At 38.8% G+C, this 26146-nt stretch overlaps 1 protein-coding gene across 2 annotated transcripts; it reads left to right on the top strand.

Annotated features, from left to right (window-relative positions):
- The first annotated feature begins 416 nt into the window (after positions 1–416).
- On the top strand, positions 417–25008 carry LOC140562040 (adipose secreted signaling protein). Of its 2 annotated transcripts, none has more exons than XM_072687401.1 (6): positions 417–518; positions 9710–9804; positions 15575–15720; positions 20550–20688; positions 22794–22919; positions 24679–25008. In XM_072687401.1, exons 2-6 carry the CDS (start codon positions 9771–9773, stop codon positions 24777–24779), a joined length of 546 nt encoding a protein of 181 aa, XP_072543502.1. In that variant the 5' UTR covers positions 417–518; positions 9710–9770; the 3' UTR covers positions 24780–25008. The 2 variants fall into 2 exon arrangements, with proteins under 2 accessions (XP_072543502.1, XP_072543501.1); XM_072687400.1 differs by having other exon boundaries at positions 417–607.
- The last annotated feature ends 1138 nt before the right edge of the window (positions 25009–26146 follow it).

Genomic DNA, 26146 nt, shown 5'->3' with positions numbered 1-26146 from the left:
AAAAAAAATCTAGAAATCCTTTCCTGGACAGTAGAGACAGTTACTACAGCCACTGCAACAAAAGCAAGACGTGCAGCTTTTTAATTCCCTGTATATCGGAATAAACAATGAACGAGGCAGGTGTCCCAATATTTTTGTCCATACAGCGTTGTGACAATGTTGTGAATTAGCTGTTGTGAGTTGAGAAACAAACATATACAGTTTTTCTCTGAGCGTAATAACTGATAAAAACTCATATATGAACATGTACTATGTTAGCTAAGTCGAGTCATGCTAGCTAGCTAGCTAGCCTAATGCCTGTAAAACAGCGCGCGGTTTTGTTGACAGGGCTCGCTCACAACTACTGGAGTAACTGTTAGCAACGGAGAGTCACGTGACGTGCGCGGAAGTTGTAATTACCGCCAGGGCGGAGTGAGTGAGCCGCTGTTTAGCCAGTCAACACCAGCAGCCGATCGGTTCAGCCTGGTTCAGCCTGGTTCAGCCTCTCCAGGGCGCCTTCAAAGCTCAACTTTAGTTGTGTAAGTCCTCAACTTTATGTCTTGAACAGTGAAACGCGACATTTCTGCAGCGCCGTGATTCTGAAGCCACGACAAGAGGACAAGGACAGGTTAGTGAGTTAGCTAGCTGTAAAGATGTTGGGCGAGTCAACTGCATTTAAAATCGTTACACAACCGCCGACGAGTTAACCCGAGCACGTATAGCTGATGATGCATTACTGTGCAGGGCTGCGAGCTGGTAAATATTATACCATGCATACGGTAAGCACTGTTTCGTGTACGTTAAGACAGCGAGGCTTCCGCTGTAGAAACAGTGGCTGTATTGCTCGTCAAACAGGTGCAGGAGTGCACAGCTGGTCTACGTTATTTTCTAAAGCAGCAATTCACATTTTAACTCCAGTATAAGGTAATGGGTTGCTTTGGACAGCAAGCAGAGTGTTGAGTGTTTTATTTAAGGGGTACCGCGCCCTTCTAAGAGAGGTGTAGTGTGTTGCAGTTGAGGGCTCCCTCCTTAGCAGAGCCCATCTACAGGCAATAAAGTCACAAGTCACAGTTGTGCGCTCATATTTTTGTTCTTAATACCTAATGACTAATATAGCTAATGTAGCCTCATATATGAATGTTTCTAACAGCAGAGAGATGAACCCCCAAACACAGGGATGTGCACTAGAGGAAGAGAGACATGGTGTTTATTTATTCATGGACATTTTTAAAAATGTGAAAAATCAGGTCCTCAATTTCCTCCTCATTCTAAACAGGGTCTATCTACAAAGACATGCATATAGATGGAAAAAAAATGTTAAGCAAGTTTATGTTGCAGAAATTAATTTTGCATGACCTGCAGTTCTGTTAGATTAGCCACTTAGCTAAAATAATAAAGGTGCTTTATCGTAATGGTTATTTGAGCGATGCACTAGAAGAACCCCTTTTGGTTCCTTCAAGAACCATATTTGTATTTGAGATGTATGAATGTAAAGAACTTTTGCTAATTTAGGGATTCTTCACACTCCTGCATCTCTTTTACAAACATGGTTCTTTATAGAACTAGAAGGGGTTCATCTATGGGTTTACTCAGATAACTATGAAAAACACCCTTATTCTTGAGAGTGTACAAAACTAAAGAAGCACAATGTTTAACACCAGAGATGATTGGTTGATTTTAGTTGATAAGGGTATATAGATGAAATCTGTTTTTAAAGTGAGTAGTTCATTTTAAATATAAGCTGAATAAATACAGTCATGCCTTTTACACTGTTTAACGTGACCGAGAACTGATGTGAGTGATCCAGTGTTGCATCAAAACAGAAACTTCCTTCCTTCTGTAGTTTCTGGGTGTGAGCTGCAATAATCAGCATTTTAGGAAACGACGACATGGCAACTCCCAGCAGAGTTGACTAAAACCACTAAAGGACGTGCTTGTCTTCTAATAGTTCTTCTGAAGCTCTTACATGCCAGAGCCAACAATTAGACACGGAAAGAAATTACACAGAAAGTCAATCTCTTACGTACACGACTGTACAGCACCAGGGACTGTAGTTTAAGTAATAAAACACTGATCAGATCTGATCTGTGCTTAATCCTGAGGCTTAAATGAACTTGCTTGATTAACATCTCTGTAAAAGTCCCAGCTTGCTACACCACTCATACAGCTCTAAGCACAACTAATGAACTAATGAGACTAATGAATTCAAGCAGGAACTTTCTAGCCTACACAGGACCTGTTATGTCTAGTTAATGCTGCTTACAAAGTAAGAACCTCACACCAACTGTAACTCATGGTGATGGTAGTCTGACGAGTTTGGGACACTTTGCCAAGTCAGGGCCTGTGCACTTTGCTATTGTTAAGGGAACCATGAATTCTGCTCATTGTCAGAGAATTCTTCAAGAGAATGTCAGGTAGGGTTGGGCAGCCTACTGGTAATAATGTATATAACAAAGATGACAGAAGATGTAAACATGTCCTCTCAGATATGAGACTTTATCCTGTATCCTATTTACGGTGAGCCTTAGTTAGCTAAACCTATGGTCTATACTGTGGTGTTTAGCCTGCTGTTGATCTAGACCTAGCTGGCTGGCGATGAGTCTAAACACGACATAACCTGTGTCATTACAACTTTCTGTCACACCAAGGCTAGTCACTCGACTTCTCTGTCTCAGTTTTAATCTTTACTTAAATCAGCACCACAGCAATAAGTCAGCATAACAGCTGTGCTGTGCTGTGTGGTTTTGTAGCAAAGGTTAGCTTATTGAGTGGGCTACAGACCAATCAGCATGTACAACTTTTAATGTAAACGTTGGGTGTGCTTAGTTAGTCATTATTGTCTAAACGTCCAAATTGATGGGGGATTTCAGTCAGCCAGACTTGAGCAGTTGTTTGGTGAACAGATTGTTATCCTGCTAACCCAGCAAATGCTAACCAGCTTCTTTCTACCTGTCAATATTTGGTAATGCTATGAAAAAAGTGGATACCGTCCAATCCTAATATGAGGTCATGTGTCCATAAGCTTTATCAGATGCACAGCTGGATCATGCAACAGGTCAGTGAACCAAAGCACATAGGCATGTCTATCTCACAGTAGGGATGTGCGATATTTACAAAAAATGATATCTGTATTTTCTGGGATTCTGCTGGTAACAATAATTAGGCGATATGTTTCATCCTTTAAAATGTGTTTGTAAAAGTCTTGCATTGCGCCAGCTTGTTTTACTTAAACCTGAAGCATTCAAGTAAAATTAATACAAGAACAACAGTGCAAGTGTTACTGACATTACAAACTTGTAACTTTTTTTACATTAAATTGTAATTTCATATGAATGTACTATATTTATATTTCATTTTATTTGTCATGTTTAAAGGTTTTAAGTTTTATTATTTACTTTATGTATGTTTAAACATCTTAACAAATTAAAGATGTATTTCACTGTAAATTAAGTGACTGCACTGTTTCTTATAGAAGTATACAGGGGTCACACTTTCTGGCGGTGACACATTTTGTCACCCCTCTACACTCTACACATAATCTGATAATGTGTGTCTCTGTCAGAATATATGACTGCACACAAGTAGAAATCTCAGAAACTACCCACTGAGGTCAAACGGGCGCAGTGAATATGTGAACTTTTAAGGCGTGTTTTTGAGTGGTTTCCGAAAAGTGAGTGACATACTCGATCATGTCTGCTCGCACATTGTTAAAACAACAAATGAGATATTATCGTAGACGATACATATCACAGAGAGGGAGATTTAAACACCTAGTCAGTATCAGAAATCCTTTTGCAGTGCTGTAAAAAAAGTGTGGATAAATGTCACAGAGCTGATCCAGTTCTGCAAAAAGGAGTGAGCAAAAAATCCTCTACAGAGTTTTGAGACAGAAAGCATTCGGTTGCAGTTATTGGTATTTATTGGCATTGGAATTGTATTGTTATTGGCAGTTATTTTCATTTATAACAGCAATGTACACAGATCAGCCATAACATTACATAACACCACCTGATATTAAGTAGATTTCCCTTGTGCCGCCACAACAGCTCTGAACCATCGAAGCATGGATCTCTGAAGGCATCCTGTGGTATCTGGCACAAGGGTGTTGGCAGCAGGTCCTTTAAGTCCTGTAGGTTGTAAGGGAAGGGCCTCCATGATCACATGGCCCAGCCGGTTGCTTGGTTGTCTTTTCTTGGAGCACTTTTGGTAGGTATGGACCACTGCAAACCAGAAAAAACCTACCTTTTTGCTGTGAGGTTGAACAGTTTTTATTGAATCTTTATGTGTCTGAAAGCAGCTCACTTGGAGAATGTTAATGCTTCATAAATTCAAGGTCAGCATAATGGTAAACTAAATTGGTTTGGCCCAGAGGCAGTGTTATTGGTCTAAGGTCAGTTTAGCACTTTCTCATTACTTAATTTCTTATTTGTCTAATTTTAAATTAATACAGCTTTGATTTGCAGTAATGGAGCTTATGTGATCTTTTAAGGTTTGCACTCAACTCGACTTATTCATCTGAAGTAACTAATATTAAGCAGTTTAGAAATGACTGAGTGATTCAGTAACTATTGTAAAACTTCTCGTAGTATGAATGTTATGTAGTTGTGATTGTGAGAATGTTAAACATGTGAACACGCATAAACATAAATTATTTAGAATTGAAGTGATTGACTAGTGACTTTCAGTGACCAGAACGTGCATAATTTTTCACTGGTAAAGCAAATATTTCACCTTACCAGTGAAGCAGATTATATACTGGTAAAACCTGTAAAGTATTTAGACACCTGCTCATTCATTGTTTCTTTTGAAATCAAGGGTATTAAAGAGTTTATCCTGCTTTTGTTGGAGTAACTGTCTATACAATCCAGTGAAGGCGTTCTACTAGATTTTAAAGCAACGCTGTGAGGATTTGATTGCATTCAGCTAAAAGAGCATTAGTAAGGTCAGGATGTTGGATTATTGCCTCTCCCCCCCCCAACTCATCCCGATAATACTGGATGGAGCACTTTTAGAAGCGGTATCCACAAACATTTGGACATACAGTGTATCTGTGGTCAGTATGATGCACATTAACCTATTACAAGTATGAACATGGGCAAATTCTGTTTGGAGTCATGGACTCTGGTATGACATGATCATGAGGCTATTTTGTAGTGTAGACTGATAGGCTCCATAAAGCAAGAAGTTCTGTTGCCACCTGGTCCTGTCTGGTCTTGTCTTCTTTTTAGTGGCTTGACAGCTGTCTGAGCTTGTTTATATCTTTGCTGGTTATTATAGCTCAGAGTAACAAACAGCCTTCATCCAATCAGCAAATATAGGGACATAGAAATCTTCTGGTTTGATTAGAGGCCTGTAATGACTTTGCACTGTGAGTTTATTCTGGCTGCACGGTTTGTCATTTTGAACTGAAAACCAAACATGGCTTACAGGAAGTGCTGTCAAGTGACCTCTGTTTATTTTGTTTACAGCAGGAGCTTTGTGAATATTGTTGTCATAAAGTTAAGAACAGTGATGAAAATATATTAGGGATGCCCTATGATGCTGTAATCATATTGCATTGGCATAATTGGCATATTGCATAATTACTCAATTCAGTATTTGTGCAACCCTACAAGGGAAAGCCTTCAGGTTAAAAGAAAGCTGTGACCTAAAGCTTAATTTATATAGGACATTTTCCAAACAAAGTTTAAAAGAGATGTTGTTAAGCGTATTATGAATTATTTTCTGGGTCTTGCTTACAATAAGATACAGGACTTTTTTGTTTATCTCTGCAACAAGTGCTTTTGCTTGTAAAAACCCCATTTTACATTAGATCAGATGCAAGTTAAAATGAACAAGCAAATACTGTAAAAAGTACCAAGACTGTGAGTGTTAAAATTGAACATGCACAGGGGTATACAGCTCACAAGATCTCAACTTCTTTCTTCAAAACGAATCCTAGATTGTCATGGCAGATTGTCAAAGTAAAACATTTATGGAGGGTTGTCACGATTGTTTGATTAAACGGGATTACTGGATTTTAAAACTGCTGATGACAAATCTATCAATTTACTTTTTTTTATTTTTTATTAAGCTTTAAGGATTTGTCTTATCTATCTATTACTAATATAATTCATAGTGACAGCTATGCACTAATGTTTATTCAGTAAACTAGACCTGCACAATCACTAGATGGGGTAGGCTGGTTTCCTATAGTGGTCTCAAAGGGTTTTATGTCCGGGGTTTAAAAAGTGACTTTGCAAGGGTATGTAGGACATTGCCCTACATTTCAAACACATGCTAAATCTAGGCCCTACAGTATTATTAGACAGAATTTTATTGGTCCGTGTTGCCACAGCTTTGAAGACACGTGCGTGTGACGGCAGGTCGTCTTTTGGAAGAATGTGAGATATAAAGTCATTGCTCTTTGGTGAAAAGGTCACCCATCTGTGTGTGTGTGTTTGCATTGTTCTGTAGTTTAAGACCCTCAGCAGTTGACTGAGGCATTTGTGTTGTGTGCTTCATTGTGAAAACAAGTTGATTACTCTCAGATGTGCCTAAGGTCTTGCAGAGTGGTTTGACAAATCAGAGACATCCTGAGACATTTGGCAGATGTAATTATTTAGCAGTATATATTTAACATAATCTACAGAATTATCTTGCACCCAGTGAGCGAGAGCTAGAGTGAGTAAGAGAGCTAGAATGTGTCAAAGAGTGTGATCATGACCACGATATTGTAACAGATGTAATGAAGTGGGCAGATGTCTATCAGCTTTTGGTGTGAACTTGAGTTTTTTAATTCAGACCATACACAGTAAAACGGTATAGAAAGCAGACTTTAATACCTCATTTCAGCTTTAGGCGTCTTTGTTAGTTAGTACTTTTTAAACATTTGGAACTAGGACTATTACTATTAATTTGATATTTAGTACTTGAGTAATTTAATAATTGTTAATAATTTAATATATATTTTAGTCAATTAAGTGATCATCATAAATTTTGATAAACATTGGCCAAATTATAATAATGATCTTAGCAGTAGCAGACTATGCAAAGATTCAAATCAAATTAATTTGTATAGCGCTTTTTACAATCAGTAATTAGTAAAATGACATGAAAAACCTCCAGTGAACAAGCCAATGGTCACAGTGGCAAGAAAAAACTTCCTGAGAGCTGGAGGAAGAAACCTTGGGAGGAACCAAGACTCACAAGGGGGACCCATCCTCCTCTGGTCAGAACTATGTATACATTATTATTGATAAGAGTCACAAAACCCCCTAAAATGTTGCAATGTCACCTGGCAATTGAGCTGATGCCAGTGCCAGCCAAATTGCACTGGAGTGATGTGGGGACAAATTGCTACACACCCTGAAGAGAGCAAGGCCACTTGTGCTCTCTTGGGCCTCAGCTACCGATGGCTAACAGCATGAATGGGTTACAAACCAGCGGTCCCCTGGTCATTGTGACCGTGCTTTAATCCTCTATACAACTTTGGGCCTGTTATTGCTTTTCTTTTGAGAGACGTTGTGATGCCCATGTTCATACCATAATGTGTTTTAGGTATATAGGTAAAATATTTTGGAGGATCTCTGTGGTAGCAGGCGTGTTGTTGTGAGAGGCAGGCGAAACATAATACTGTAGGTTAATATTATTTTTCCCTCTTGCTGGTGCATGCTGACGTAATCTAAACTGACAAGACATTTTAGAAGTGGCAAAAGTCATTATGTTTAGATGGAAGATCACAGTTCTGCACCATTATACAAGAATTTATATTGTTTGCTCCTGGGTTCCCCCTACAGTTGCAGAGTGTAATTCACTTTTACACCACTGGTGTAAATACAAATCACATTTTGTGCTTTCCCTCATAGACCGCTGTACTTGTGCATTTGTTGACAAGCTGAAGGGTACAAAACCTGATATGGTAAAGTAATATTACAGGATTTCATACAGATATTACTTGAGTTTCACAGTTACACACAACAAATTCCTGCAGATTGACGTAGAATTAGTAATCACCTCAAACAAAACTCTTAACCAGACTGAGTGTTAATGGTATACTGAGTTCATGCTATAGTATCCATGTTGACCTTGGAGTTGCGATCACTGAAGCTTCTCTGTGTGAGCTTTTTTGAGTCGACTAGTCTGGAACAATTGCACAATCACACCAAATTGTGATCTGGGGCTGTATTGCTTTAATGAAGTGGACAGTGTATTCTCACAGTTAGCCACTATTAACACTGGCAGCTCTCTTCCATTGTGTAAAGAGGAGTTGTGCTGTTGTCAGCCTTTCTGGATCTCTCCCTCTCATTTTCACTCTTGCGATCTCTCGCACTTACTTTTTGATGCATGTATTTATTTCTATCTTTCTCTCTTTCTCTTTTTCTCTTTTTTTTCTCTTCTGGATTGGTGTTCTGGAAAAGGTGGGGTAAACCATTTCTGCATGTCTTTGCATACAGCAAAATGTGTATGCGAACGTATCTACTGTACCTTCAGCTCAGCAAGAAAGCTGCTGGCTATGTGAAGTGAATTCTAAGCAACCCTCAGCAGTTCTTCATCCTCTCTTGGTCACAGCCAACTCTAATGAGACCCAGCCGTGAAGAGATAAAACGCAATAAATCTGCCTCTCCAGAGGGCGGAAAAGGAGAGGGACTCAGAGGAAGAGAACCAAATTAGCATACACATTTTCTAAGCAGACTTACTTTAAGGATTTCCTTTTTCTTTAGTTTTATTGACATGCAAACCATCTGTTTTATCATGGAACCTGCAGAGACCACATGATCCGTTAAAAAAGGAAAGGCAAAGTGGGCTGTTGATTTAATCTACTGCTAGCGAGTCGTCTTTCCAGTGTTCTTCTCTGCACGTAAAAAGTAAGCTGAACAGGATGCAATTTGATGTTTAGGCCTCAAAAGGTGGCAAGAGTTTGAAGTGTGACTGCAGATGTATACTGTTCTACATACTTCTGAAGGTTTAAGCACAAATGACAATTGTGCTGTTTGTAATGAAACATGCACTTGATTTGTGTATTTATTATGTATTAAAGAGATCTACAACACGCTCCATACAGATGGTCTCAATCTGGTCTTCAAGTAGACTAGTGCTAAACTAGTCCTTAATGACCTTCCGTTCTTACTCTGTTCACTCAGCTGAGCTGCTTCTTCGGCTCCACAGAATGTTCCACGAAACTGAAAAAAAAATCCTACGAACCATTAAGAGCTGCGCTAATCTAATCCTCTTAAAGGTTTTTTTTTTTATTGTTTTGTGTGTGTGTGTGTGTTTCTTTTTTTCCCCCTTTCCCTTAATTTGCAGCTCTGTGGGGTGTCTGTCCCACTGTGACGTCCAGCACAGCTGGGTAATGTAATGAAATGTCTGAGCAGTGCAGGCTTGGCATGTGCAGGACATGGACTGTTTTTGTTTACTAATATATTTGCTTCCCTTGATTATTCTGCATATTGAATTTACCGGATGCTGGTTTACTGCTTTCATTTTCCTTTTCCGGAAGCCTGAACAATACACATGGGTGGGGAGAAGACATACAATAGTGTCATTGAGAAGCTAAAGGGTGGTTTTGTGTTTTAAGGTGCTGTATTTTCATTTCAGTTCATTATTTAAAGCTTTTACCACTGCATATGTCCCTATAGTGCAATAGATTGTGGCAGTTTTATTAGGAACAGTAAGTGACCTAGCTTTCCACCCCCCCCCCCCCCCTCCTCTTCCCACTCTCACTCTGTCCCACTCTTGCTCTCACTCTCAGAGTTTTTAGGACCAGATGACCGTCAAAATGAGGCTGTGACAGTTTCTCTCGGAGTACAGTCATGACGGACATGAGCATGGCTACTGCCAAGAAAGGTGAGTGTTTGACAAAAAAGACACAGAAACAGAGAGAAGAACAGACAGCGTCTTTCATTCTCTCTTTATCTGTCTGTTTCTCACACTGTCTCTCTTTTGTTTCTGTCTGTCTGTCTCCTTCTGTCTCAGGTTCTTTAGGTTCTTTAGGTTCACGTTGGCTTCTTGTCCAACCCGCATTACTGCATGTGTAGCTGTTGTTGGATTGTTTGAATAGTGCATTCAATCTTGTATGCTTCTTAAACTCAACCAATACCTAATTACATTCCAAGTGGTACTTTATTGTGTGAAGGCTGCTTGCAAATTCTCCGAACAAAGAACAAGCACTCTAAAAATAATCCAACTTTATCCAGCTGAATGCTATTCAAAATGCCACTCAGCTTATCCAGTCGTTTGGAAGACCTGCTGTTTTTTGCTCATGAAAAGGAGACTTAAAACCATATTAATAACTCTTGAGTGGGGAGCAGGAGTTGACCATTTTTTTTGTTATTTATTATTATTATTTTTTTGGTAAATGGCTACTAGAGACTTTGTTGTTTTAGAGATGGGAATCAGTCCTTTGTGTGTGTGAGGGAGAGTGGGCATGAATCTTATTATTAATAATATGAAGCTGTTTTGAATCTGATGGAGAGCACAGCTCAACTGGAAATTGCACTCGAAGCTCTGAACGAAAGTGCAACCCACAGCTAAACACGGACAGCATCTTCATGTGGCTTATCACAGCTATCAGCTGTTCTCGCTCTCGAGTTCACAGTCCAGCCATTCTCTGGGGACGCAAATGGACATTAGAGACCAGACCTTTCTGATTGGTAATTACCATGGCAACCAGCATGGGAAAAAAGCAAGACTGATCATTTTTTAGAACCTCAGTTGCACCCCTGGGTACTGACTTACTTAATGCTTGATACTTTTTCTGTCCGCCTGTCTCTACTCCAAACTCCTAGTCATAACCAAGAACAGAGAGCGGAAAACAAGCAGATGGGGTAGTCCGAGGAATCCACAATTGTATAACAGGAGATGGTATAACTAGGTCAACACCAAAAACTGGTAGAACCAGGAGGAAATGTAGGACAAGACAATAAGAAGCACAGAAATTAAGCTCAGTGGTGAAGCTAGACACATTCATCACTTGTAAATGGACCCTGACCAAACATGGACGATGGACGCACAAACAATGGCATCACCGGCGAGATGCAGGTACAATCAATGAACAGGGTCAATGGCCAGGGCAAAGAGTCAAAGCAGGACGTGTCCGCAGTGCACTTTAATCTAAAGTGCTTGTCTTCTACAGTTCTCATGTGCTTTATTTTCCCCTCAGAGGCCACTTTCAACAGGAGTGTCCCATCTTATCTGCAAAAGGCCTGGTGTGGCTGCAGGTTTTAATTTCCAAAAAAGCCAAAGCACAATGGATTCTGGTTGTTTTATCAGATGGTATCAGTCTTTAATGAGACAATTGATCTCCTGACACAGGTGTGCATCTGCTTTGCAGGAATGAAAGCCTGCAGCCACAATGACCCTTTGTGGATAAAACGTGTTTTTTTTTTTATGCACCAAAAAAAAGTACATTTGATTTTATTTAAAATTTTTAGGGTTGTCATTATTTCTTTTCCCCTTTTTTCTCCTGATTTGGTACTGCCAACTTGCCTACCTGTTCATAGCACCCTCTAACATTACCTATGCTCCTGACGCTAGGAGGGTAAGAACACACGTGTCTCCTCCAATACTTTCGAAGCCAGCCTTTACCTCTTTATACAGCCAATATGCTCTGAGGAAAGAGCCGGGTCCACAGCTCTACCGCACCAGCTAACAGACGCCTGTGCAAACCAACATCGCTTAAGAGTGATGCGTGAGAGAGTGACATCTACCCACCCGGAGAGAGAGAGCATGGCCAATTGTGACTAAGGCCCCTGATGGCAAAATATCCACTCCGACTCAACCTCTTCCCCACATGCTGTTGTTATTTGTATGCAAATGTGGTGTTGTGTTCATAGTTGTGACATCATAACCACGTTGAGGTCAGAACAGCCTTTTTTTGCTGTGCAGTGTCTGAATATGGGTTATTTAGCACATTGAATTATTTTATATTCAAAAAGACAAAAAAACATGTTCTCTCCCCCTTTAAAACGACAGAGTGCTCAGTAAGACAAGTAGCAGAATGAGCACAAACCCACGGAATTTAAAAGCACCGGAAAGCCGCTTGTTCATGTGAATTGCACAACTTGTCTCTGTTAACAAAAGAGATAATACATATGTGGCGGATGTGAGAGATCTAGAAGTGGAGAGAGGAAAAACACCACAAAAAAAGGACCGGAACAAACGGCAGTATTTAAGAAAATGAGAGGAACTGTATTAACGAGAATATGAAGGGGATACACAGAAAGAGCAACCTTTATGGCATGTAGTCAAAAGCTTCCTTACCCTTATGTTATTTTTAAACTTACTTCTGGGTGATTTAATCCTGTTAGCTCTTTATTATGACTAGTATTTTGTATCGGTGTTAAGAGTTTCTGATGTATACAGGTACTATATTACCTATAAGTATTCCAGTTAATACTAAATAGATGCTCTTCATGTCACTGTTGTTATTGGTGATTTTGCTTTCCATCACTGGATTCGGCTTTACAGCAGCTCTACTGCTTTTGGAAGCTGGAGAATGGAAAGACCGTACACCTAAACCATTCTGTACTGGACTGCTTTTGGTGTTGCAGACCCAAATAGAAGATTTAACCATTTCCGCCAATATTACCCGGTATCCTTGGGCATTATGGCTGGGGAAACTCATGTTGTTGGATGTACTCTACGTCAGCGATTACAGAAATGCATTGATTTGTGTTGCAAAGATATCGACACTCTTGACACAAACATGCAAGCCATGTTCAAACTGTGCCCTATTCACTATCCCCTACCATCAAACATTCAGATCACCTTATAGAACACAATTTTTGAGAATAGAATATGACAAGGTAGTGAATGGTTATGGGCACCTCTATGTGTGTGAACAGTCTGAACATCAGTCTTCCTCAAAGAAGCTGTTCTTGAATCTTCTTACCAAAGAACGCATTGAATTATGGGTATTCCATGTCCATTAAGTTTATGTGTACACATTGTAAACTACTCATTGTGGTGTGTTGTGGGGTTGTTATAGTGCACTGAAAATTCTGCACTATGATTTCGGACACCACAAAAAAAAATCGCGGAACCTCAAAGTAGTTCATTATGTAGTGAATAGGACAGAGTTTTGGGCTCAGCTATGGATTTCTCCGGAACACCCAACAGTGTAGTGTTCTGTAAGCTTTGCAAAGTAGAGATGGCTTATCCCAGCAGCAAGAATCCTATGCACGAGCACTGAAAGCACAAGCATCCAGAATCACTTAACAGTACTGCAAGTGCTGTGTCTTCATCATTTTATTTTCAAAGTCATTCTGGTGCTATGGTAATGTCCGATTACACCATGAGTTATCTAATGTTTGTGATTTGGCCAATTTTTGTTTATTTTAATGGATGTGTATGAGGGAGAATAGCCTAAACTGACATTACAGTAAGTAAAAATATTAATAATTTTAGGTAAAGGGTTGCTATGACATAAACAGAGATGTTTCAAACAGATGTTTGTTGTGGAATAATGCCTAAAAGTACAAGAGAAGGTGAAAAAAAATATTATTATAATGGTTACATTATTTTAATCAAGCATACACACAAACACATTTATAATAATTAATAAATTATTCAAACCATCGTTGGCTTAATCAATAAAACAATTTGTATCCCTAGGTTCATCTGTAGTTGGCATGGAATTGTAGAATTGCTTCACAGCTTGTATTACTTTTTAGGCAGGGTATATCTGTAGGTACTAGCGCCCCATACAGTGTGTGGCAGAGAACTGAATAAAAGATAAGAAAAAATAAGATAAGATAAGATAATCCTAATAATTTGCAACCTACCTCTTGAAGTCTCTTCTTCTGCATTAGCACAAAGATGTCCTGAGACCAGAGTTATAAAGAATTCAGATGTCCTGTGTCCACTCTGCTGGACATTTCTATCTATGGATCACTGCCTTCTTCATTTGACCCCACAGGACAGAAATAGTAGCTTTACTCAGAACCTCCAGACATTTTATCATGCAACTTTATAATTAAAACCCACTAAACCCCATAGACCAATAAGCTCATCTACTCATTACCAATAAACTCAGTTTCCTTTTAATGTTATCATTTGAATTCTTTATAAAAGATATTAAATAAAAATAAAACCTCCTCAGAGAGGTTATTAATTGCAAAGAATAGCAGTTCCAACTATTCTGATGCACAATAAGTCTTCCTAAGACAGTGTGGTGCCCTTAAAAGGGGATCACTGTGCTGTGTTTAGTTTTGCTGTCTAAACTGGTGATGCTATGAAGTTATTATGCCTGGTACATTCCGGAGACGTGCTCATTGGCTCGTGACCCTTATCAGACGAAATAGCCCACATGGACTGGAAGTAGAAATAGCTCTATTGAAGGAAAATTTCAGCAAATAAGTCATATGTAAATGTTGAACAGTAATGAATCTTAAGTAAACGAATGGCGACAGACAGACATACAGACAGACAGTTGGAGATGATTAAATTGAGTCAGTGGTGGGACCTTAAGATCATAAATGGTAAAAGAAAAAAAACAAACAAACAAACAAACAATATATATATATATATATATATATATATATATATATATATATATATATATATATATATATATATATATATATATATATATATAATTTACTGTCACTCCTCTTGGAGTAAGACTGCTGCTCCCCCCCACCACACACATAAAAGAACCCTCCTGTTCTTACTGTTCTTACTCCCTGAACCCTGAAATAATCCTGCTCTAGAAACCATATTTACAGATGATTAATAAATAGAGCTTTGCCAGTTTATTGTTGGAGCCTGATGAAAGTGGTACATGCTGAGACAATCCTCTTAAGCTCTCTCGTTCTCTAGGCCATCATGCTTCTTCAGAAACATTGTAAGGAGATCACAAGAACACTGATGATGGACTTTGCGCGTCTTTATTTTTTCTCAGAGACTTTGCAGCCAGATCTTTCAGAGTGCCAGATTAGATTTGAGGAATTATCCAATGATTAAAGCCTCTCTTTGACTCCAAACATTCCATTCAGCTTTTAAGAAAATGCTTTGCCACTCTTCTAATGAACCCAGGGCCAACAAACTTCCTATGTTTTTTTAAAGGAGTTTTTTTTTTTTTTTTGTGTGTGTGTGTGTGTGTGTGTGTGTGTGTGTGTGTGTGTGTGTGTGTGTGTGTGTGTGTGTGTGTGTGAGAGAAATAAATGACTGTACTGGGGTATATACACACATTGTCAGGTCTGAGCCACTTCTCACTTCCAAGCTCAAGATTCAGTTGGGCTTTTAGTTAATGGGTTAATATCTTGATTCTATTATAAAGCAGCACAGCTGAGCCTCATATGACAACTAATTATAGCAGACTGGCTTTCTATTTTCCAACCCCAAGAAATAAAATCTCAACATATGACACTAAGCATTAACTGTAATAATTATTAAGTTTGTGAGGTCCATGAAAGACAGCAATTGAAGAATCCCTAGGAAAAGAACAAGGGCTGTATCTATAAAGTTCAGTACCCCCCAGTTATTTCTGTCCTGTATTGAAATTGTTACACCCTCAGTATGAACAGCCGTTTTTCAGAACTGCAGATCTCTCTAGCTGCTGTGATTGTGTGCATGTGTGTTAATGATTTTCTTTGTATGTATGTTAATGACACAGCTTCCTCTAAAGCGGGAGGCGTTCGCTTTGCAGAGGAGAATGCTGCTGCTGCTGCCGCCGCGCACTCTCATGTGCACTTCGATGAGAAACTGCACGACTCTGTTGTCATGGTGATTCCAGAGTCAGACGGGAACTTCCTGGTTAAGGTGAGATTGGGTCGACTGTCCATGCTTATTAGGAAAGACACTGAGCAGACCTTGTACTGTACAAAACATTATTATTACTGACAATGACAATACCTCAGTCCTCTATTACTGCTGTTGTAGTTTTTGTCTTCTCTTGTTACTGATAATAGATATAAATAGGATAGGGTGTTTATTAACCTCTTAAGGTAAAGGTGCACGTATTTACACTGTACAGCAAAATGTGTCCTCCGCATTTAACCCATCTGTGGAAGTGAACACACACACACACTCACACACACACTAGTGAGCTAGGGGCAGTGAGTACACACACACCCAGAGCGGTGGGCAGCCAACTCCAGCGCCCGGGGAGCAGAGAGGGTAAAGGGCCTTGCTCATGGGCCCAAGCCCGGAATTCAAACCCACAACCCTGTTATCGATAATGCTCTAACCGCTGAGCCACCGCTGCCCCACTGTTATGTGGTTTAAACAGCCTATAGACCGCCGGTGGGCTAAAAGTGTTATTACAGACTTCTATTACCAAAGAATAGCCCCCCAATTTGTAAGTCCCTGTTGTAAATAATAAACCTTAGTGGGTAACAAGCCTTTCTGCGTTAAGGGGTTTAATAGTAGACTCTTATTGTGATAGGGCCGTTTGTGTCCAAAATTGAAAATTATCCTAAATGCCAGGTGTGTTTAATTAAAATCATTAAGGACCAATTAGAGTACATTTCATCAAGCAAAGGTCTGGAACATCATTAAGTCTTGCATTATGATTCAGTGTCGTATCCTGCATGTTTAGGTAGCCTAGTAGCTATTTCAATATTTTATGTAGTCTGCAAATGTCAAATCAAATTGCAATTCAGTACATTTCAACAATATTTATTGTTAGTATTACTGAACTGGACAAATTATAAGCATTCTAAATCTTTTTTTCTCATTTCAGATAAAAATATAAAAAATAAAATGATGCATTTGATAAAAATGTGCATCTTGTAATGGTGTTTAATAACTTGTCTCATAGTCCCCCTTGACATTACTGCTTTTAATACTTCTTTTTTAAGAGCACACAATGTGAATTAACTTTCTTTTGACTCGCTTTCTTCACAGACTGCAGTTTCTTGTCTCTTAAATATATATGCCTGTCACTGACTTGCAGTACTCATTATCATTAGCACAGATCTGATTGGCTGAGTAGCATTGTGTGATATTGACAACGCATACCATTGATCTGTGCGTTTCCTGGGCTGCTAAACCTGTACCGTAAAGGCTGGAAAAGTCATGCCAGTTATATTAAACACCATCAAAATTATATAGTTCTCAATAGTTACATGTCCTTGTCCGGATAGGACAGCGTCTGTGACGAGACCCTGGCTGCGGCCCATCAATTACTGACAACTGCACCATGCCCTCAGTGTTATAAATGTTGTATGCATTTATCTGAATTGTAGATTTAATTTGCTGCTATTTTATGAATGAATCTATGCTCAATGTATCCATCTAAAATGTCTTTTGCTCATATTTTAGTCCTATTCTGAGGGATGTAGATTTGGCTTCATTCAGTTAGCGGTGCAGCGCTACCTACTGATTTGTCTCTGGTGAAGCTTGTGCATGCACAACCCTAGTCCCAAAATGCGCTAACTGCAAGCAACCTAATTTGCGTTAAAATGTGTTTAATTCCCATGCATATCAATTAGACAGACTTGTCTGGACCAATACAAGGCGCTGTAACGAATGACTGTGTTCTGCAGTGCGAATTCAAAGCCAATTCTAAAAACTCCTGCTGATTTAAACAAGATCATTTTATTCATCTTGTGAATTCACCTCTTGGCTTGTCCGCATAATTGAAATTGGGAAAGGAGCTGATAATCGTTATGCTGTTATGTGGTTTATAATGGATTAGTTAAATTAAGCTAATCAGGGCAGGGTCTGATACAGCTCTGATCCAGGGAGACCACCTGGGGCTGAATCTCTGCCAAAGCAGGACTGCTCTCTTATCTCCTCTGAGCTCCTCCAGTCGCTTGGAAGGCTGGAAGCGAGGTTTCCAGATCCTTTTCGGAGTCTCTAAACCTATTAATTCTACAGACCCTTGTCTGTTTGTTCTCATTATTCCACTCTCCTACCTCAGGCTAGCACAGTCTGGCATCCAGACATCCACGCCATGGTTAACTGTAGCACTGCATGTTGCATATAATTTTTTTTTATGGTGCTTTTTGATTATTGCTGTCTCATAACCTGTTCCATAGTTAAGCTTCTAGTGCTTTCTTTTCGTTATTTGAACAGACTAACACTGACACTGTTTTACCTATAGATTATATCGATGTTACAGTATATGTTTGGTGTAATGTGTTAAACACTTGTTGTCCGTGTAAAAGCTTGTTGGATAGCGGGATAGTGGTAGTGGAAGATGAGCAGATGAGCAGCAATCGATGTTTATTTACACAAAGGCTGGGGGAATGGCTGGATGAATGGATAAATGAGGGATGATTGATGTTTGACAGTGGTACATGGATGAAGGAAGAATGGAGTGACAATTGTAAAGGATGGATGGTTTTATCTATAAACAATACAAAAATACAGAACTTAGCAAGAACATAGGCAGCACAGTAAAGGAAATGCAAACTAAGTAATAAACCAAAGGAAAATACAATCAGTATAATGAAAGAAGATGTAAAGAAATGGATATAGTAATAATAAACCAAGCACTTACATAATTACCCATACAATGATCAGTTCTCAATCCATAGCAAATAAAATAAAACATTTAAGGAGCATATGTCCATGGCACAATGGAAAAAACATAGAAAATGGCTGACTGTGTCCTTTTAAACTTTACACCCTCCTTTTCCTGTTACAAGAAATCACAGTTTTTGGGGTTCTCTACCTGTTCCTATGGGAATTTCCAGCAGTCAGTAATTTTTGTTGGCTTTTTTTTTTTGTTGTGTTGTACTGAAGGAGTGCTTTGTGGTTGTGTTTGCTGGAATGAGAACAGATGACCGTTGTGGGTAAGATGAACTCCACACATAGCCTGTGTGTTTTATTCGGAGATAATAAACACAGTTTAGGTATTAGAATTTAGATTTCATTCCAATATCACAATATCAACAGAATCTATTGTCTTCTCATGTCCCAATTGATATTTTAGACTTACTCACACTCACTAATACACACACACACACACACACACACTATCCACAAGCACACAAACACTTCGATTCTCTTTTTCCTTGGTTTGTGGCTGGCGTATGAGTGGGACACACCCACATATTTTTTCTCTGATCAGCTGCTTGACATAATGCCCAAAATGTGTTGCTGTCTGCACCCTGGTGTTGCTATAGAGACTGGAGATGAGGTATCAGATTTCAGAATCTGCCGGGAGTCTGTGTTTATGTGCATGATAAAAAAAAACCTCTAAAGCTGAAGAACATGCACAAGATATGAGGATTTCAGTTATATTGTTACATATTGCTGTTGATATTCCTTAGTGTACTGAAAATGGTAAAGAACCAGTCGTGTGATGTAGTTTAAGATATTAATACATGTAATAACAATGAAACTACTTGTCATGTAGCCCCTGTTACAGGTGCATTATAGCATCAGTGCAACAGGTTGTGTATCAACTTTAGTTTTAACTCATGTAAGTATACAAGTGTAGTAATTCTTTCATGTGGTTATACATGTATAGCAAGATGAGGGGTGCGTGTGTGTACGTAGAGATATAATGGGGTTGGCGTGATACTACTTTTTCATGTCTGATACACACACTTTGACTTGCTGATACTGATAGCAATCCTATATTTCCTCCTCTCTTAACCTTTAGACCCCTAGCCCAATTTTGCATGATGGTTTTTATACTTTGGTGTAACTTCTTCATTCGTCTAATGTTGTCAAAGAATTTATAAGAGAGAGTCATATATGCCCTGTTATTTTCAGGAGATTCTAGGCTACCTACATGTGTCTGAATATGAGATAGAAATATTAACAGAATTTAAATATTTGTACAAATGTGATCATAAATGTACTCTGTACCTACAGCTGGACTGTAAAGACTATAAAACATGGTTAGATTGCTTGTTATAGTGTGTGTATCTGTCTAGAATAGCCTAGATTATCGCATGTCTGCTTAAACCATGCAATAACATGATAGTTTAGGGCAATGGATCGGGTTCTGCTTTTTTTCCCGGACCAATCCTGTTACTATATTGTATCAGATCAGCACACCCCTAATAAATAAACGTGTGTATATTAGTGGTGGCAATATATTACACAATGTTCATCACAACAATATTCTGTGATTGGAAGTTAAAATGCTAGCTAGCATGTCCGATTTTTGGGATGGGAACAAATTAATGTGTGCCATGCCTAGAAGAATCCCCCCACCCCTTTTGATGTCTTACTGTAGTTTTGAGAGCTTTATCCTCAAACATGACCGAGGACACTAGAAGCTTTAATGGAGAAAATGCTTCAACAACCTTTTAAGAAATAAATGGATAGATTAAGCGAACTAGAACAGGAGTCAAATTTTACATTCAAATAATTTTAGCATAAATAAAAGGTAATCTACCTTCTACCTCAAAGAGTGATGCAGTGTTTACAATATGTCTCCGGGCTCTGTAAAAAGAGAGTAACTTGCTTAATGAAGTTGAGACCAAACTTGCAAAATAAATAAATAAATAATAAAATATCCTACCACATTTTTGAATTTACGGTTCTTCCAACACATCTGATACAACAATTTGAACTAATTAACTAGCCATTCTTGCCTTGAACTGGAAGTATTAGAGAAAGGACAACATTTACAATCACTACTCTAATCCAGTGCTGCATGCCTCTGTTCATGTTATTTTTTTCAGGTGGGCTTTCTGAAAACTCAGCACAGGTATGAGATTGTTTTCACGCTGCCAGAGGTTCCAGCGCTCGGGAAAGATGTGTGTCCAGCTCCAGTGCCCAATCCCTACCTTCACATAAAAGAGATTACTCCAGCCCCTGATGGTATGTCTTTAACTTTTTTATTCCTTTAGATAATCACTTTGGCTCTCTGTGTGCTTCTGCTTACATAGTCCTACATTTACATCTCACAACCAGCCTTGATGTCATTTAAAGCCGAGCTAAACTGAGAGTAAGTCTCTTTGAAATACTGCTGGGGCCAGGAAACCTTCTCTCAAAAAAACCTATAATATTGTGTTCTAGCGACAGTAGGCTAGAACACAAACGCTCCTGAAGGACCCCCCTGGGTTGTTTTCACGTCTGCCTGATTTAAAGTAAACCCGCTTGCTTGTGCCAGCAAATTCACGATTATGGAGGTAAGTCAAACGTTAGAGCTTTCTGATGTAAATATACACTTATACCTATATAAACTTTACACACAGTTTTGTTTTCTTTCTGAAGTTCAGTTCTGAAGATCTGTTTTAAAAAATGCAGTAATGACAGGTTTATCTATCTGTTTATTAATCAGTTCTGTTTTGCACACACCAAAATATTGATTTATATTTTTGTTGTTAAATGTGTGTTAGTAGTTAATTAAGCCACTGTTAACCCATAATGACAGGCCTACTGTTTCTAACACAATTCTAGTTTAAAAGATGTCAATTCATTAGTCAGTTATCAAGGTCAATTTCACTGGAAAAAAAAAACAAATAATAAATGAATAAAAAAAACAAAACAAAACTGCAGAACCGTCAAAATCTTAAAGTACAGTCATACACATTTTGGTCATATCGCCCAGCCCTATAAAAGTATCAGTTTAAATAATTGAATTGCTAGAAATATTGTCTAATTTAACAAAAAAATAAAAATGGATGATTCGCCTATATCATCTTCAGTTTTCATGTGTCTTGGAGGGTTGTTCTTAATTTTTCTTAATTCTTCCATTAATAATTTGCCCACATTTTAAGAACTGTTATGTTATTACATTCTGTTCTCCATGTAAATAAACCTAATTATTAATAATGCAAAACAGCTGAAGAGTATTTTGCTTTTCTCTTCCAACAGTAGATTAATTGATAGCATGTTCCAAAAGGCCAAAACTTTAAAATGAGCAACTTTTACAAATTTGGGCCTGTGCAGCACTGACGTGTTCACCTGTTGACTTGAGCAGAAAGAGGATTTATCTCATCAAGTAACAGGCAGATTGTTGCTCACATCAGGGTCTATAAACAGCACCCTTGGCTGGCTGACCTTTAGTTAATTAAAGCCAAGCGTTTCAAATAAGCAACAAAACAATAGCAAGTAGACGTACAAATGCTTTTCATTGCAGGTCATTAAATTCAGTAAACCATTTATGGTGCATTTGCAGGGCTACTGTTTACTGTGGCTGAGGCTCAGAATGAGATTTGGGGAACATTAGCAAGGGAGCTGGCAAGCTCCAGGTCTTTTCCATTACACTGCTTCGTGTGGCTGTGCATGTGGGACTCTGCATATTGTTTATCAGGGTTGCAAGGGAGCAACAGCCATTCTCGATTTATGAGGTTGGAACAGTGGAGGTGTGCATTTTCTTTTTTCTTTCTTTCTTGTTTTTCTCCCTCTGACTGACCGATCGCCACCAACTGCCTCGGGTTCATCTATCTCTGTGTGAAAAACATCTGAACAAATTGTAGGACGTCACTATAAACATTAGGCAAGGATCTTCCCAGTGTGAAAAACATCTGAACAAACTAGAATGCACATCTTTCATGAAGTGTGACCAACCAGTGATTATTTTTAATGAAGGAACTTTCGTATTTACTAGTTTCCCCGTTTATAATACTAATGACTGACAGAATGTGAAAAACAGATCTCACTCTGGGGGGTTTGTGACCTTTTGCTGGTAGGGGAAAATAATGGAATGTAACATAATACAGACTAACATGGTGGAATGTAATGCTCTGGAGATGATTCCTAATGGTGAGAGACTTATCAAGTTCAAATGGTTCAAGAGGTTAGAGGTTCAGATTTTTCAACATGGGACATTACAACCATCTTTTTTCCCCAACCATCCCTTTTTGTATTTGCACTCTTCATCCGATTATCTAATGTCACATTCTATGCCTTGCACACCCCTATTTTGTCTTTCAGCTCAGCCTCATGTAGCGTTAACTCTGTGCCACCTCTCTTTGTAGGGGGGCTGAAGGTGACGTGTGAGTATATAGCTCACCAGGAGGGGGTGCTGTGCGAGGAGATGCTGATGGTCAGCGAGAGCAAAGAGGACTCCTGCCTGAAAGTCAAAGTTCATGCCCGTGTAATGGGTGAGTTATCGGCTTTGGCAGCGCAGCCAGCCTTTCAGAATGTAACCTTGGTACATGAATTACAGGAATGTTTACCCATAATTAAACAGCTGTAAATTCATGTGAACTTTTGAGGCCCCATCTTATTGCGAGGTCACCCATGTTTTATGATCATAAGGGCAAAAATAAAGTTTGGTTTGCTATATTTGATGTGCTTGTTTTTAGAAACGCATTGAAAACTAAACTGAAGTTATGTCTGTATTCCCAAATTGAAACTATTCTACACAGTGCCATGGTTTGACCATTTTGTGAAGAGCAAAGAATGTATTTGGTCTTGTTCAAATATTTTATGTTGCATGTAAGAACTTTAGACATATTTTATTTAGATTTTATTTGGAGGATATATAAAAGCCCTTAAAATCACAGCCCATGGCATCCATAAGCGACTTCAGGAAAACGGCCTTGTCATTTGAGTACGTAAGCACACACCACCTCCTGACCCATTTTGCTTTGATAAGATGTGCCCCGAGACAAAGAGGCTGGTCAGTGAGGTTAATTTTTATTTTAGTATGCTGTTCAGAACTTTCATTTGTCAATATTGTATTGACATTGTTGCACCTTTTGCTACAGATGTACAGCCCTGGTGTTCAGCATTAAGACAAATAGCGATCTACTATGTTGCGTCATAATAAATAAATAAACAAAAGATTAATTTATTTCAGATTCAAAGATGCTAACAACAAATAGTTCAAAAGTGTGTTTGAACATATCAGAAATCAGTATTTTATACAGTGGGTGTCTGCTTCCCTCTACTGGCCAGCTTTTGAATTGCGTGCAAAAGGTGAGAGAAAATTACAGCAAAGATCAATAAAATCAGAGTGCCCACTGATACTTCATTGTGTAATGTAATTCAAGCATTAAAACACCTCTTTTTAACTATAGATCAGTTATCACATTTTGTATGCAGTTAACCATTGCTGCAATTTATGTTTTTCTCTTTTAAGTTTGTCTTTTGTTTCTCCTCCTTTTTTTCCCCTTCCCTGCTCCAACCCCTCACCCCCATTTTCCGCATTTATATTTTTCTCTCTCTCAATTTGGTAACTTCCACTGTCTTTCTAATTGTACACCTTCAATATATGGTTGTGGTTGGAAGGTTACTCATCATGGAAATAAATTTCATGGCAATATTAAGGTTTAAACTCTTTCTTTTCTGTGCAATGCTGTGTATTTTTTTATGTTTAACACAGGGTAAAGAATATACACACACCCACTTATGCAAGTGCAATTGTCTTAACTTGCGAATGCCTCTTAACTTCTTGTTAATGATCATTATTGACTACATCTGGTAGCTTCACTTTACCAACATAACAGACAACACTCATATCTGGGAAGTGAATCCCAGATTTGCACAAGTCAGTGATGTCTCTTTTGAGCCATTTTAAACATCAGATCCCAGGAATATCAGCCCAAACTGTCACCTCCAGCTAAGAGGAAACTGTTTCGGATGGTCAGAAACAACCCAATACCCAAACCAGAAGCTTTTCGATGGCTACCAGAAGTGTTTTGTCTGAGTGTCTGATCAGAGACCCTGTGTTTTTAGAAGCCCTCATTCTGCCCAGTTTAACAAAACCACTGAAACTTGACGAGTTTATGTAAAGATGTAGGTTTATCAGCAAGGTGGGTGTGTCCAAGGCAGCTCATGGCAGGCTTGGTTGTGCAGCATACATAGAGGGGGGTGAAAAACATATAATCTTAAGTCTTCCTTTTATTTTTCTCTCAGATCGACACCATGGGACGCCGATGTTGCTTGAAGGGGTGCGGTGCATTGGAGCTGAGCTTGAGTATGACTCAGAGCAAAGTGATTGGCAAGGATTCGACTAATTATGTAACTTCACACTTTAATCAGTTTGGCATATCTGTACTCTGTAAGGTGTAGGAATAGGCCTGGAATATTCTTTGTTCTGGAATCTGCTCAAAGATCTAGAGCCCAATGAGGAACCCTTAATCTAACTCTGCTCTCTCTTCATCTGTCCATATATTTTGGAAAATGTGCAGGACATTAAAGAAGCATGTTATGTTGCCAGTAACATTGTTAGTTTTTTTTTTTTTTGGGGGGGGGGGGGGGGGTGACAATAGAATCAATAGTATGTTTGTGTAAATATAAGGCAATAATCAATAATAATAATTTGTCCTTTTTTTAATTGGATATGGGTAAATGCTTTATCTTGTAGAAACCAAGCAAAGAACAGTTGTACTGTTATTTTACTTGTACGCTTGTTGCTGTGCTTGTAGAGTATGCTGGCTGATTTGTACTGTTGTATGTAAGTTTCATTGCTTATTGTCGTGACCACCAGAGGGCGATTGGACTTACTGTGAATTATCAAAGTCCTCTTCAGGTCCAGTAGGGGTCACTGTTGACCACAAATTTTGCTCTTTTTGCTGACCGCAGCTAAAGGAGCATTTTAGACACAAATCACTTCAATCAGCAGCAGGGACACGACTGGTCCTCTGGCCAAATAGAAACTGTGAACTTTTTTTTTTTCTTCTTTTTACAAGATCTTTCTCTGTTTAACCTATAGCGTTAGGTAAAATGCTTCTGGTGATAATTCTAAATGGAACACAAATTGAATGCTTCTCGTGTCAAAAATAGGTCAATTATCTATACCTACAGGAGCCCATCCAGGCCAGAAACCATTCCCTATCATTATCCATATGGTGCACTTTAAGGGCTGTCCTTATTATGTTTTGTATTTTAAGTTGGTGGCTTATGTTCATTTGAATATGCCTAAGTGCCTAAGCCATCCATCCTCTACTTTTTATCCCCCCCCCTCGCCCGGATGCCAGCATCTCTTGCTCACCAGTTTATGCGGAATGTCTGAAGCCTTACCGAAGCATAGTAATGTAAAAGCCATGTTTCCATTTTAACGGATGTTTGAGCGTCTTAGCTGTGTAGGGAAGTAAAGCGCCTGTGGTCCGAGGCCTTTGTGGATGTTAATTTTGGTGGAATGCAATGGTTGTGGTACGAATAGATTTGATTTGCTTGTCACATGTGTGTGTTTTTTTTTTGTTTTTTTTGTCAGGGTCTGTTGTGAATACATTTACTTGTCCTTGAATATTGTCCACTGGCCTTTTCTAAATCAAATAAAGATGACTGTTGTCTGTATGTTGTTGTCCTTGTACCTTTTGTTTTGTGCTGTATACTATGTCCATCTCTTTGGACCATCCAAGTGTTAGAATAGAATAAGCAA

The sequence above is a fragment of the Salminus brasiliensis genome, chromosome 9 (assembly GCF_030463535.1).
Source record: "Salminus brasiliensis chromosome 9, fSalBra1.hap2, whole genome shotgun sequence".
NCBI lineage: Eukaryota > Metazoa > Chordata > Actinopteri > Characiformes > Bryconidae > Salminus > Salminus brasiliensis.
The sequence above is the reverse complement of the archived record's forward strand: the minus strand, read 5'-3'. Positions and strand labels throughout refer to the sequence as shown.

Excerpts from the sequence above, each read along its gene's own strand:
- LOC140562040 (XM_072687401.1), top strand. The coding sequence starts at position 9,771 with ATGACGGACATGAGCATGGCTACTGCCAAGAAAG. Across the intron at positions 15,721-20,549 it reads ACGGGAACTTCCTGGTTAAG|GTGGGCTTTCTGAAAACTCA; the intron begins GTGAGATTGGGT and ends TATTTTTTTCAG. Across the intron at positions 22,920-24,678 it reads AGTTCATGCCCGTGTAATGG|ATCGACACCATGGGACGCCG; the intron begins GTGAGTTATCGG and ends TTTTTCTCTCAG.